This window comes from Fukomys damarensis, unplaced genomic scaffold (genome assembly GCF_012274545.1).
Source record: "Fukomys damarensis isolate Sample0158 unplaced genomic scaffold, DMR_v1.0_HiC HiC_scaffold_30, whole genome shotgun sequence".
In the NCBI taxonomy this organism is placed as follows: Eukaryota; Metazoa; Chordata; class Mammalia; order Rodentia; family Bathyergidae; genus Fukomys; species Fukomys damarensis.
This window is the reverse complement of record NW_022900942.1, coordinates 22,207,333-22,219,502: the sequence shown is the minus strand read 5'-3', so window position 1 is coordinate 22,219,502 and position 12,170 is coordinate 22,207,333. Positions and strand designations below refer to the sequence as shown.

The following is a 12,170-nucleotide window of genomic DNA, read 5'->3' as shown; positions in this document are numbered from 1 at the left end:
ATTATTCATCCATGAGAAAGAATGAAATCATATCACTTTCAGAAAGATGGATAGGTATAGAACGTGGAAATAATCAGGAGAATAAGCAGCCCCCATATCTGAATGTCAGGGACATCCTGAGTTGTATCCTCATCTCTTTCCCATAGACATTCTCAGGGTACAGAGTGTACCAAGGAAAACACTATTTTTTAACCCATCCCTTTCCCCCTTGAAGTTTCTTATTTCTCTTAAGCACCCCCTTGATAGAGCATTTTGAGAAAATAAGGGGTATTGATACAGTTTGTATGTGAGCTGGCCCAAGAGGTCTCTCTATGAAATCTTTGTCCCACTGGTGGCCATACTGAGGAATGCTCAGGACCTTTGACATGTACAACCTTACAGAACGTCCTTAAGTAATTAGAGGTGTGTACCGGAGGAAATTAGGGGACCCAAAGTCTACTTCCAGGCCTGTAATGTAAGCAGTTTTTTCTAACACCTCCCCCATTCTGAGGGGACACCTCCATCAAAAGGGAAAATAAATGAGGACCCTTATTTTAGCTTGAACCTTCAGAACCATGAGCGCCAATAAACCTCCCTTCATTTCTCAAGTAGTTCACGTGGAATACTTCATTGTAGTGACAGAAGTGAGTGATGAGATTAAGCAAGACTGTATTTTCCCTCTAACCTCTGTACTAAAAGGAAAGTATCCTGTATCCATCCCCAAACATTTTCCCATAAGACTTGCTCCTAAATGTTTTTGGGTTGTCCACAGACCCAGGTTTCTACCCCGGTTCCTGTGTGACCACCTTGAAGACAAGTCTATAGCGAAATATTTCACCTGTGACTCACATATTGTGGGGTAATGTTTTGTATTTTGAGATTCTCAGAGAAGATGGTCTTATCATTTAAATGGGAGAGAATATTTCATATCAAACCAGAACCCCGGCTTATGTATTATGAGACAACACATAAACATTTAGTTTCTCACTTAGAATCTCTGCCTTAGAATCTCACCTTTATAATTGACTTGCTAAGTAAAGTAGTTCATAACCATTCTTTGCATCAGTGTGAAATGAGGGCAGTAAATGTGCCTACTTCCTATTGTTTTTGTTAGTGTGGTACTGGGATTGGAACACAGGTCAAACACATGCAAAGCAAGTACTCTACCACTCAGCTATATCACCAGCTCAAATAAACCTAATTCAATGAGTTTTGTAAGGTGTATGAGTGTATACACACACACACATATGTGTGTGTGTGTATCTATCTATCTATCTATCCCAGGTCCATCAAACAGTAGTTATTAATATTAGCCTGCCTAGAGTGACACTGTGCACATGCAGAGAAGAACACTACAGAAAAAATAGATTTAAGAATTACAATTAAAACAATACACCACCTCCTTCCATTATGTCTTACATGCATTTTACCCTGGCATCCAGTCCATGAGTCAGAAGCTGGTGTAGTAAATTATGAGGTGGCACTAAAATGTTGTGATCCTGACATCTCAGATGAGTAATTTTCTTGCTTTTCAAAAGGCCATGATTCAAAATGTCTCCTGCTTATTCAACAGCTCTTCTCATTTCCAACATGTCAAGGCAGCAAGTTCAATAACTTTCTTGCTCACCTGAACCTATAGAAAACATCTGAGACTGCTCCAGGGAGTTGAGAATTTATAGGGATGACCACGGCAAGAGCAGAGCATTGAAGATATCAAGCAAGCACTTTCTCCAGAATTTGCTGAGATGCATCCTCAGTGTCTCTTTGGATTAGAATTAGCTATTTATCCAGTTATATGGAATGATTACTGGAAACATCAGTGGAATGAATAAACACTTTCTGAATTGAAGCAGAGCAAATGTAAGCTTTCTGTAGGGACAGATGAGACCCAGAGGTAGGATTAATTTACTGAATTGGGAGCTTTTAAGAAGCAAAATTCATGCTGGGGATTTAGCTCAGAGGTTCAGTGGCCTTCCTTGCAAGCACAAGGACCAGAGTTCCATCCCCCATACCAAAAAAAAAAAAAAAAAAAAAAAAAAAAGGAGAAGTAAAAGGAAAATAGCTTCAACATCTTATCAAGCAGCCAAGGGTGACAGCCTGTGGTTTTGACATTTTCTTCTGTTTAGATATATTAAGCTGACAGCCTGCAGTTTTGACACCCTGTTCTGTGTAGCTACACTGACCCACGTAAGCCACTCTTTTAAGTAAATTACTTTTTCCCCCTCAAAATTCTCCTATTAGTCAATCAAACCTAGTCCCCTACAACAAGTTCAATAACCAATCAGGTAATGGCCCTGAGAGGGTTTGGAACCAGGATTCTTGCCCATAAAGCAGGACTGCATTCTACATTTGTGGCTGTCCTAACTCTTGGCCCTGTCACTCCTCCCAAATGGCTTTTTTGCCACTTCAACTGGATTTCTTAGACTCTTCTCAGACACCCTCCACTGAGCATTAATCTGGGGACCCCAAGACCCAGCACCACCAGACATAATACTTTGTAGTTGTTTAGTAACCTAAGTGTGCCATAAATGCAATCAACCCCTCAAAAAGTAAGATACTTTCCAAGGTTGTGAGAATGTATGGTGGGATGGAGTCAAAGGGAAGAGGACAGTAGAATTATAAATCTATACTCACATTCAGGGGTACTAAAAAAGTGCAAAGTATCCTCCAAATGAATCACAGATTACCAGTGATTGACGATCTAAATTTTGTTTCTACAGTAAAAGGAAGTGTATTGGCAGTATATGAACATTCCCTATTCATAAATTTGCATGCTCTGAATGAGGAAGAGTAATTTGGTTGAGAAATCCAAAGTTGCTTTACTTGAAATACCAGGGGAAAGACACAAAGAGGAGAAGCATATATTCAGGACCTCACTATTTAAAACACAGAGGCTCACAAGCTACCTGCTCATATTCACTTCCCCAAGGAGAAAAGGTAAGTCCTTCCAGTGACTGCAGCTTAATGATACGAGTTGGTTTTGAGAATCATAACAATTCTGTATGTTTTATTGAGCATAAAATTGATCACATTGTACTCATTGTGATAAATAAAAATTTAAAAACCTCCTTTATCTTTTACATAAACAATTTGTTTCTAAGCAAATACATCCTCACAAGCATTTAGAGTGCCTAACTTGACAGAAAAGACAGAGATGTCCATTGAGAGCTGCCTGGACATGATCCGCAGGGATCTTCCTCTTGGCCTTTGTTACAAAGTCTTTGTACCTTTATACCTGTACAGACAGGTGAATGAAAATTGAAGATGTTCTGTTATTTCTCATATAAAAGGATTTAAAAAGCTATTTTCAGGAATATTTTGTTGTGACAGGCTTGAAAAGTAACACTAATAAAAACAACACTGAGATTCCACCTCACCCCACAAAGAATGGCTGCTATCAAGAAATCAAACAATAACAGACGTTGCCAGGGTTGTGGGGAGAAAGGAACCCTTTTCCACTGTTGGTGGGAGTACAGACTGGTACAACCACTATGGAAATCGATACGGAGATACCTCAAAAAGCTGGGACTAGAGGTTCCATTTGACCCAGCCATCCCTCTGCTGGGTATCTTTCCAAAAGAATTAAAAGAATCATACCACAGTGATACATGTGCATCCATATTTATAGCAGCACAGTTTGTAATAACTAAATATTGGAAACAGCCCATTTGCCCATCAATTGGAGACTGGATAAAGAAGATGTGGTTTTTCTATAAGATGGAATACTACTCAGCCATAAAGAATGAGAAATTAGATTCATTCATAGGAAAATGGATACATATTGGGGATATACTCCTAAGTGAAATAAATAAGTCACACGTGTAAATACCAAATAACTTCTCTGGTGTCAAAAGCTATAATTGTACATAAGATTCTAATGAGAAAATTGACCATGTGAAATAGGAAGAAAAGGGTTAAAGGTGTAGGGAAAGTGGAAAGGGTAGGGGAAATGTAATAAGGGAAAACAAAAAAATCTGAGAAAATGAATAACTGGAAAAAAATGTTTGTAAATGAGGAGGGGAGGAGGGGATGAAGGCAGGGCATGGACAAGGGGGGAAAATAAGAACCAAGAACTTGCATGTAAAGGTACAAAATCCCAATAATGAATATAATTGTACTGTATACCTAAAATGTACCAATAAACTCAATAAAATAAAAATAAACATAATCCATAGAATCCAGGAAATTAGATAATTCATTTACTTCAAGGATATTTTGTTGCAGAGTGATGCTCCAATATTGTTATATCGATGTGAATTTGTTGTTTTCTAGAACAGAAACGTCACTATGTGCTCCTTCATCAAAGAAAACACCAAGTTCACTCTTGATCTGTTTCAAGAGTTAAGAAAACCAGAAGACAATGTCTTCTTCTCCCCTGTCAGCATCACAGCAGCATTAGCAATGGTCTATTTAGGGGCCAAAGGGAAAACTGCACAGGAAACAGTGAAGGTGAGCATCAGAACCATTCTATTTAGAGCTGTTACAGCTTTTCTGTTGGCTAGCATGTGCATAGATGTGTGTGTGGATCTGGGGGCCTGATGGGTGGGACAGGATATTGAGCAAGCATTCCTATGACTGTGACCACAGAGCTATGGGACAGAGGAAGCACTCCCCTAGTGTTGGTCATGTTCTTCACTGGTATTATTTGGAAAATGAGTTGACCTACAACTGTTGAGCAATGACAGAGGAGCTTAACACTTGATGACTACTTATATAGGGATGCCTGGACGTGAATCCAAGGGGTACACTATCAGAGGTCTCCTCAACCATGAGTGGATGGATGGGCAGTCTTTGAAGTGTCTGCTAATAAACCTGATTTGCTGTGGTTTTTTAAAGATCACACTCATATCCATTCATATCCTCACATTTGGGGATGTTTTCTGTTTCTTTAAATTTTTTATTTATTATTTTCATTTATTTTTAGGGTTTTTTTTTTCTGAACAAACTCACCTGATTTGTTCTGAACCCCACTGCCCTTTATAGTGTTGGTTTAGCCATTCCATTTATATGGAGCTACATTTCTTGCATTTCTTTCCTTTTTAATTTTTTTTGGGGGGGTCAGAATATCTGTTACACTCTAAAGAGTGCAGGGTGGACCTCTACTTGTGACCCTTCTACCTACACCTCCCAGAATGCCTAGATTATAGTCACCCTCCAAAACTATCCATTTCTGTGGTTTTCTTTCCTCTGATTTAGGCAGATCTATTCAGTAAGATTTTCTTGTCTCATTTCCTGTCTCTTCCAGGTCCTTCGCTTCAGTGAAATCAAAGAGAAGTCAATAGGAAAAAACTCAAACCAATCAGGTGAGTACCTGAGCATGTTCATTGTAGGACAGCTTCAGATATCTGAGAGGGCCATAGTATAAATCTTGGAATTTCATGTGAACTGCAAAAAGGCATTTTTTTTTGAAAACCCTGGACATGACAAAAATGCAGTGTATTCACATTTCATTTACACAGTTAACATTCTCAGGTTTTGTTCCAATCAGAACAGATCAGCATTGTATTAATGAAAGTGAGTCTGAAGCCACACTTGATCTTAGCCAAAAGGCCGAGAAGTGATGTGAGTCCGAAGCCAAACAGGCTGGGTTCAAATCTTGTTCTGCTCCACAAATGGTGAACATCAGCAACACATAAACACTCTGCATCACAATAAATGAAGTAAAAAAGAATCTGAATCAACTTATGCAAACATTTACAAACACTGCTTGGTGTTGTAAATAGGAACTCTTAATAAACTTCAGTTAATATTAAATGACTATTGTCATCATCATAATAATGTTACTAAAACAATTCAATTTTAATTAACTCTAGAATTGAAACAAACAAGTAGAAGTTGAAGTATATTTTGGAGAATGATTTCTAGCAGATATATTGGCATTTCACTCACACTTAGTCAGGAAGTTAACAAAACTCATAGCTATCAAATAATATTCAAAGTCAAATAGGCTTAGGTTTAAAAGTTGACTCCTCTAAGTTAGTCTCTTCAGAAAGGATATTTAACTCTCTCAGCTTTCTAATTTCGTTTTTTTTTCAGCTTTAATTGAGTTTATTGGTACATTTTAGGGATACAGTACAGTTACATTCATTGTTGGGATCTTGTACCTCTACATGACAAGTCTTGATTCTCATTTTTTCCCCTTTGATAAGACTTAGATTACCTATTCTCAGACCTTCGCTGGGTAATAGGCATCCATCACTCTTATAAGCAAGGACAGAAAGGGCCACAGAGGAAAGTCAAAGTGTCTGAGAAGACAAAAAAGGACACCAGCAAGGGATACTGGGAAGCTTCATATGTTATCATATATAATATATCTAAACTTCAGCATAACTGTATCCTTGAAGGCTGTTAGAAATGAATTATGCTATTTGCTTAGGTAACATAGAGTTTAGCCAGGAAGATAAAATCTAACTATTGAAATCAATGAGAATCCAACATACTAAATATTTAGTGAGGCAGAAAACAGAAAGAGTATTTTATAGAAGGTAGAAAGAATGTCATAAAATAAGATGAAATTAAGGTGGATTTGTAAAGGTTACACGAGATATTATATCACAAATATCATGGAATAAGAAATTAGTCATTTTTAATAAATAGGTATTGATTGGACAGATTTCAGCAGGGTTTAATATGAAATGAGTTAAATACCAATGCAACAAGCACTCTTTTTAATGTTGAAGGGTGAAAATTCAGGAAGTGTGTGAAAGGGAATAATGATGCTCAACAACTACGCCACACACACACACCGAGAGGTCTGACTGGAGATTTTTTTCAAGGGGTGGGGGTAGAGTGAGAGAGAGAGAGATCAGAGAGAAAGAGCAGAGAAAGAGGAGGAAGAAGGAGAGAGGAAGAGAAGAGAACAAAGAAAGGAAGGTCCTTTTATCAGTTTTGGGCTAGGCTATTAATTTTAATGAGGAGTGAGCTACTTTTAAGCTATCACAGGTCAGGCTGCCTTTTATGGGTCCAGCCCTGCAGACACAGGTTTCAAGTTCTCTGGACTACTGTGGCCTTGGGGGAAGGGAAACCAGAGACAAGTGCATGAGCTCATTTTAGGAGCCAAGAAGTACCAGGAGAATGCAGCCTGTGCTGGCAGCATCACAAAATAGTTTAACATAATCAGTTTCCTAACAGGTTGCATCTCCAAATTCAAAAGCTTTTGACTGAGTGGAATAAACCCACTGATGCATATGAACTGAAGAGCACTAACAAGATCTACAAAGAAGAGTTTCAAGTTTCTTCTGGTAAATTTCACAAGGCCCTCCACAACTTTCATTTTGGTCCTCTACTAATCACAGGATCTTGCCTGATTCACATGGGCAGCATTTCCCCACAAGGTATCAGTTCCAACAGTACCTTACTAGGCTGTTCTTAGTCTGTCACTGCAGGGGAAGGTGAGCATTCAGGGATTATTTTATTAGAAGGAAGGATGTGGGGCACCAGAGTCAGTCTCAAGTTGTCATAATGAACCAGCACTGACTCATTCAGAGAGAACATGTTTTAAGTGGAAAATTATGGGTAGTGAGATTATTCTGGAATTGCCAGCTGTGGCAGAATTTCAGAGGGAAAAAATGGAAAGTACCAAAGAATATTTAATTCCCAGGATAGAAACTATAAAGCAAATTGAATTTGCTGATAAGAATTCTCAGAAGCAGTTTATCTCTTTCAGAGTAACAAGCTTTAACATTTGCACACCATGGCCTCTTCCCCTGCTGTATTTTGGCAGAAAGCTTTGACTTTCAATAGCCTGGGCTCCCTTTCACACTGCCTATATAGCACCCACACAAAAACATGCAAGAGATAATGGATTTGGTCAGGGTCTGACCTTGGATGACTGCAATCATAAGTAATTAAATTTTATAATGCACAAATCACTCTTAATTATTCCTTTCTTCTTTTATATCTCAAAGGAATATTTGGATGACCTTAAGAACTTTTATCTTGCTGATGTGGGATCTGTTGCTTTTGTAAATGCAGCACAAGAAAGTCAGAAGAAAATTAACACCTGGGTGGACAAACAAACACATGCTAGATAAGGGAACGACCACCTGTTAGAGAAACACCTAAGTACCTGGGAGTGAGTCCTGTGTCTTACACAGGTGTGGTGCTGACACAGGTGTGGTGCTGAGGTGAGATATTGTTACAGGTTTTCAGGGAGAATGAGGAATACTCTAGATGGTTGGGTGGCCCATTTAAATGTGAAGAGTACAAACAAGAGCCAGGAAAGGAATCACAGAAAGCCAGTCATGCATATGCAGCTAAAGAATGTTTTGCACATGGCCCCTGGTGACAATTTCCTTATAGATTCTAACTGCCACTCAGCCCCATTTTGACATCCCATTGTTTAATGTTAATTACAACCAGGTTTATGTTAAAGATCAGTATTATTCAATTTCCATCACTGTGACAAAATATCTGACAGGAATAAAGGGGGGAATAAAAGGGAGAATGATATCTTTTGGCTCACAGTTTGAGAAGTTTCAGTCTAGACTTGGCCACTTCTGTTGTTTTTAGGTCCATAGTAAGGCAGAAATATTATGGCAGAATGTTGTAGCAGAAGAAAAGCACTCACTTCATGGCACTAGGATGCAGAGAGGGTGAGAAAGCCAGAGAATAAGGGTTAGAAACAATATAGGTCACATTTATATGCTTCACTCCTTTCAACTAGGCCCCACAATTTGTATCCACCACCTCCTAAGAATTGTGTTCAATCAGAATTAAATTTTGATTTCATCAGTGAATTGAAACACTGAGAAGTAAAGAGTATTCAATATCCAGGCATTTGCCAAAGCCCATCCAGATCTAAGCCTACTACTCTATAAGCCTCTTGCGATAATGGAACTATATTCCAACCATAATAGGACTTCAAGATCATAAAACAGGGCTCCCTTTACTAAGGTGGAAACCAAACAGCCTTCACATAAACCACACTTCATGCCAGGTGAACTGGAGCTACATGGACCATGCCTTCACCTGTGCCTTCTACAAGTATTATTACAAAGAACTTCTCTATCGTTGACAGATAGCTTAACAGTGCTCCATACATCAACCTTATTGATTGGCTGTCACACAGGCCAAGCTTATGGTAAGGAGTTGCACAGGAGAATGATGAAGAAGATACCCCGAGGAGTCATATCTGTCAGGAAAACCTATGGGTTTCATAAGATAAAGTTCATGCTACTAGTCCTAGAGAATGATCAAGCTCTATTTTCTCTGAGTAGTGCCCCCAAAGTGGAATGCTAGAAAGGAAGGCGGAGAAGGAGGAATGACAAAGATAAATGCAAAGTGTAGATGAAATCTGTGGATAGTACTCAGTGTGAAATGACTTTAATCAGTCATTGACAAAGAGCCTGAAGTTCTTTCCCAGCTCAAGTGTTGTCACCTCTATCAGAGGTAACTCTGAGGCTGGCACAATGAAGAGGGCTGCACTTGGTGAACAGGTCTACAAGTCCCTGAAGTAGTCATTTCCGTGAATGAGTAATGATCAGTCACAGTGTATCTTGCAGACAAGCAAATTGTACCCTGTTTGACAGATATTTTATTTTTTCTTCTACAGATAAGATCAAAGACTTATTTCCTGTTAGGACTCTTGACAGTAATCCCAAACTGGTTCTGGTGAATGCAGTTTATTTCTTTCTTTCTTTTATTTATTTATTTTTTTGTGGTACTGGGGATTGAACTCAGGTCCTTGCACTTGCAAGGCAGGCCACCGAACCACTGAGCTAAATAACACTATAGTAAGTTAAATTTAAACCTATTTCATGAGTATACCAGTGTAAGTAAAAAAATAAAATGTGTCATGAGTATTGTTTCATTACTTTTTTTGAAAATGTTTTTATTTAAGTGTACTTAAAGAAACTTGTGTTATGTGTAATTTGGTGTTTGCTTGATGCTTTCCTTTATTGCAGGATACTAGCAAATCTGTGCAGGTGATGGAAAAAAGCAGCTATCTCAATTTTGCCTCCCTGGAAGATGTGCAGGCCAAGATGCTGGAAATACCTTACAAAGACAAGGCTCTGAGCATGGTTGTGCTGCTGCCAATTGAAGTCGATGGTCCGCAGCAGGTAAAACTTGGGCCTACATTTGTGCTTCCTAGTGTCCTTTGCTTTTTTCCCCCAGTCACTAAGAAGGCAAAAGGTTTTACAGCAAGGTCCCCCAAAATAATAAAAGTTTCAACAGAAGGAATGCTGATTTATCTTTTCATTACAGATACTTTAGTACAGAGTCTAACACATACTGGTAGTCAGTTAATCAATAATTGAATAGTGTTATATACATTAAATTTTAATTTTGTTCTTTTGAAAGGTAAAATGTATACTTGGTGGAGAGAAATACTAATGTAAGAAATGTTTACAAATATGGCAAAAGGTGCATAATAGTTCATACACTGTAACTACAATATTCAATTCTTAATAAGTATCAGAAAATTAAGAGTATTTAAAATGACAGAAAATTGGTTGGTAGCCTAAAGAGTAATAATATATAGTTGACTTTGTACCTTGAATGTGCATATATAAATATGTACCTACAATATAAAATAAATATATACTCTGGACTTCTATTTCTGGTCACAAGAGTAGTGTGTCATAAACTGAATCATCTGTGTATTAAATTTATTTCTAGAATAAAGTTTCCCACATTTTAATGCATTCTTATAGTACAGTATATTTCTATAGTTAATCATGATAGATTCACTTTTTCCATTGTTTTTAGTTTGAAGATGGACTTGCTGGTGAGAAATTAATGGAGTGGACAAGCCTACAAAATATCAACACAACAGAGGTGAATTTACATTTACCTAGGTTCAAGGTGGAAGAGAGTTTCAATCTCAACACCATATTGCAAGACATGGGAATGATAAAAGCCTTTGGTCCACAAGATGCCGACCTTTCAGGCATGACTGGAGACAAGGGTTTAATGGTATCTAAGGTCAAGCACAAGTCCTTTGTGGAGGTTAATGAAGAAGGGACAGAAGCTGCAGCTGCTACTGGCATTACAGTGGCTCCAACTTCATTACCAGTATATCAAAATGTCATTGTGATCACCCTTTCCTGTTTTTCATCAAACAAAATGAAAACAATTGCATCCTCTTCTTTGGCAGAGCCTCTTCCCCTTAAATATTATTCTGTCACCCTTTTTGGGAGAAGTTAGCAGAGTTGTTCCAATAAATTGATTGCTGCAAATAATAGATGCTCTTGGTTCAGCTTTTTTCCAGTTCTATAAGATTGAACAATATTTTCTGTTTCTCTTTATATAGACATATATAAATCCACTGCTTTTCCTATGAAAATACTCAGGAGGAATAAATGTTCAGTGTTGAAATACAAGGGCATTTCAATACTTAATATTCTAAATTTGACATATGATTTTGGTTTTGCCTTGTTTCAAATTAGTGAGAATCAATCATATTTCTACTCAAACTGATTAACCTCAACTCCTGCATTAATTTTAAATACAGTGATTAAAAAATGAAAACAGTGATAACTGGGAGCCCTGTACATCATTCAATATTATGATTCTATAAAATATTATCAAAAAAATCATGACCCATTCAAATAAATTGTTGATTTAATTTTTTTCTGTTCAAAAAAATCCACATGGTGAATCACACATAGGCAAGAGAAGTTAGGAATATATTCATAAGGGATGAGTAAGGTGATGGATTAGAGACACTCAGAACCTCCCCGCTGCTCCAGAAGATAGAAGCAAATCAAAGTGTGTAGCTCCATTTCCAGGCTGAGATTCCTAGGAAATTGCTGGAGTGCACTTGGAGAAAGTCAGTGCCCAGTGGAAAGCCAGAATATTGGTTTTTAGAGAAATAGATTATCCTGACACAGAGTGCTCTGCTGCTGGTGGAGGAAAGGAAGTACCACGTGGTGAGTGGCAGGGTCTCTGTAATCCCCATGGTACAGAATCCAGATATATTTTTGTCTGTGGAAAGTAAAGGAGAAAGTGCATTAATCTTGTTCTGAGACTATTTAATACATACATATCTAGACTTTTGCCTTGGAGAGAACTGAAGAAATAGAGTAATTGGCACATAATATACTATCTGATGCTTGATGAATCTCTTCCATTAAGCACTTTCCTGTCCATAAGCAAAAGCACATTCTTGACAAAATGAAGTAATAAAAGGGGCCTCAGCAGAAGAAGGTTGAGTGGCCCAGGTGTGAGGAGCTGGCCTGGGACCACAG

General features: G+C 38.0%; 1 protein-coding gene across 1 annotated transcript in view; it reads left to right on the top strand.

Annotated features, from left to right (window-relative positions):
- Positions 1-11,093, top strand: part of LOC104871565 (serpin B3-like) — a 16,273-nt gene extending 5,180 nt beyond the window's left edge. The window contains 8 exon segments of the mRNA XM_033757390.1: positions 752-838; positions 2,106-2,166; positions 4,252-4,428; positions 5,225-5,282; positions 9,533-9,591; positions 9,885-10,040; positions 10,690-10,972; positions 10,975-11,093. Coding sequence (XP_033613281.1) covers positions 752-838; positions 2,106-2,166; positions 4,252-4,428; positions 5,225-5,282; positions 9,533-9,591; positions 9,885-10,040; positions 10,690-10,972; positions 10,975-11,093 — 1,000 coding nt within the window.
- The last annotated feature ends 1,077 nt before the right edge of the window (positions 11,094-12,170 follow it).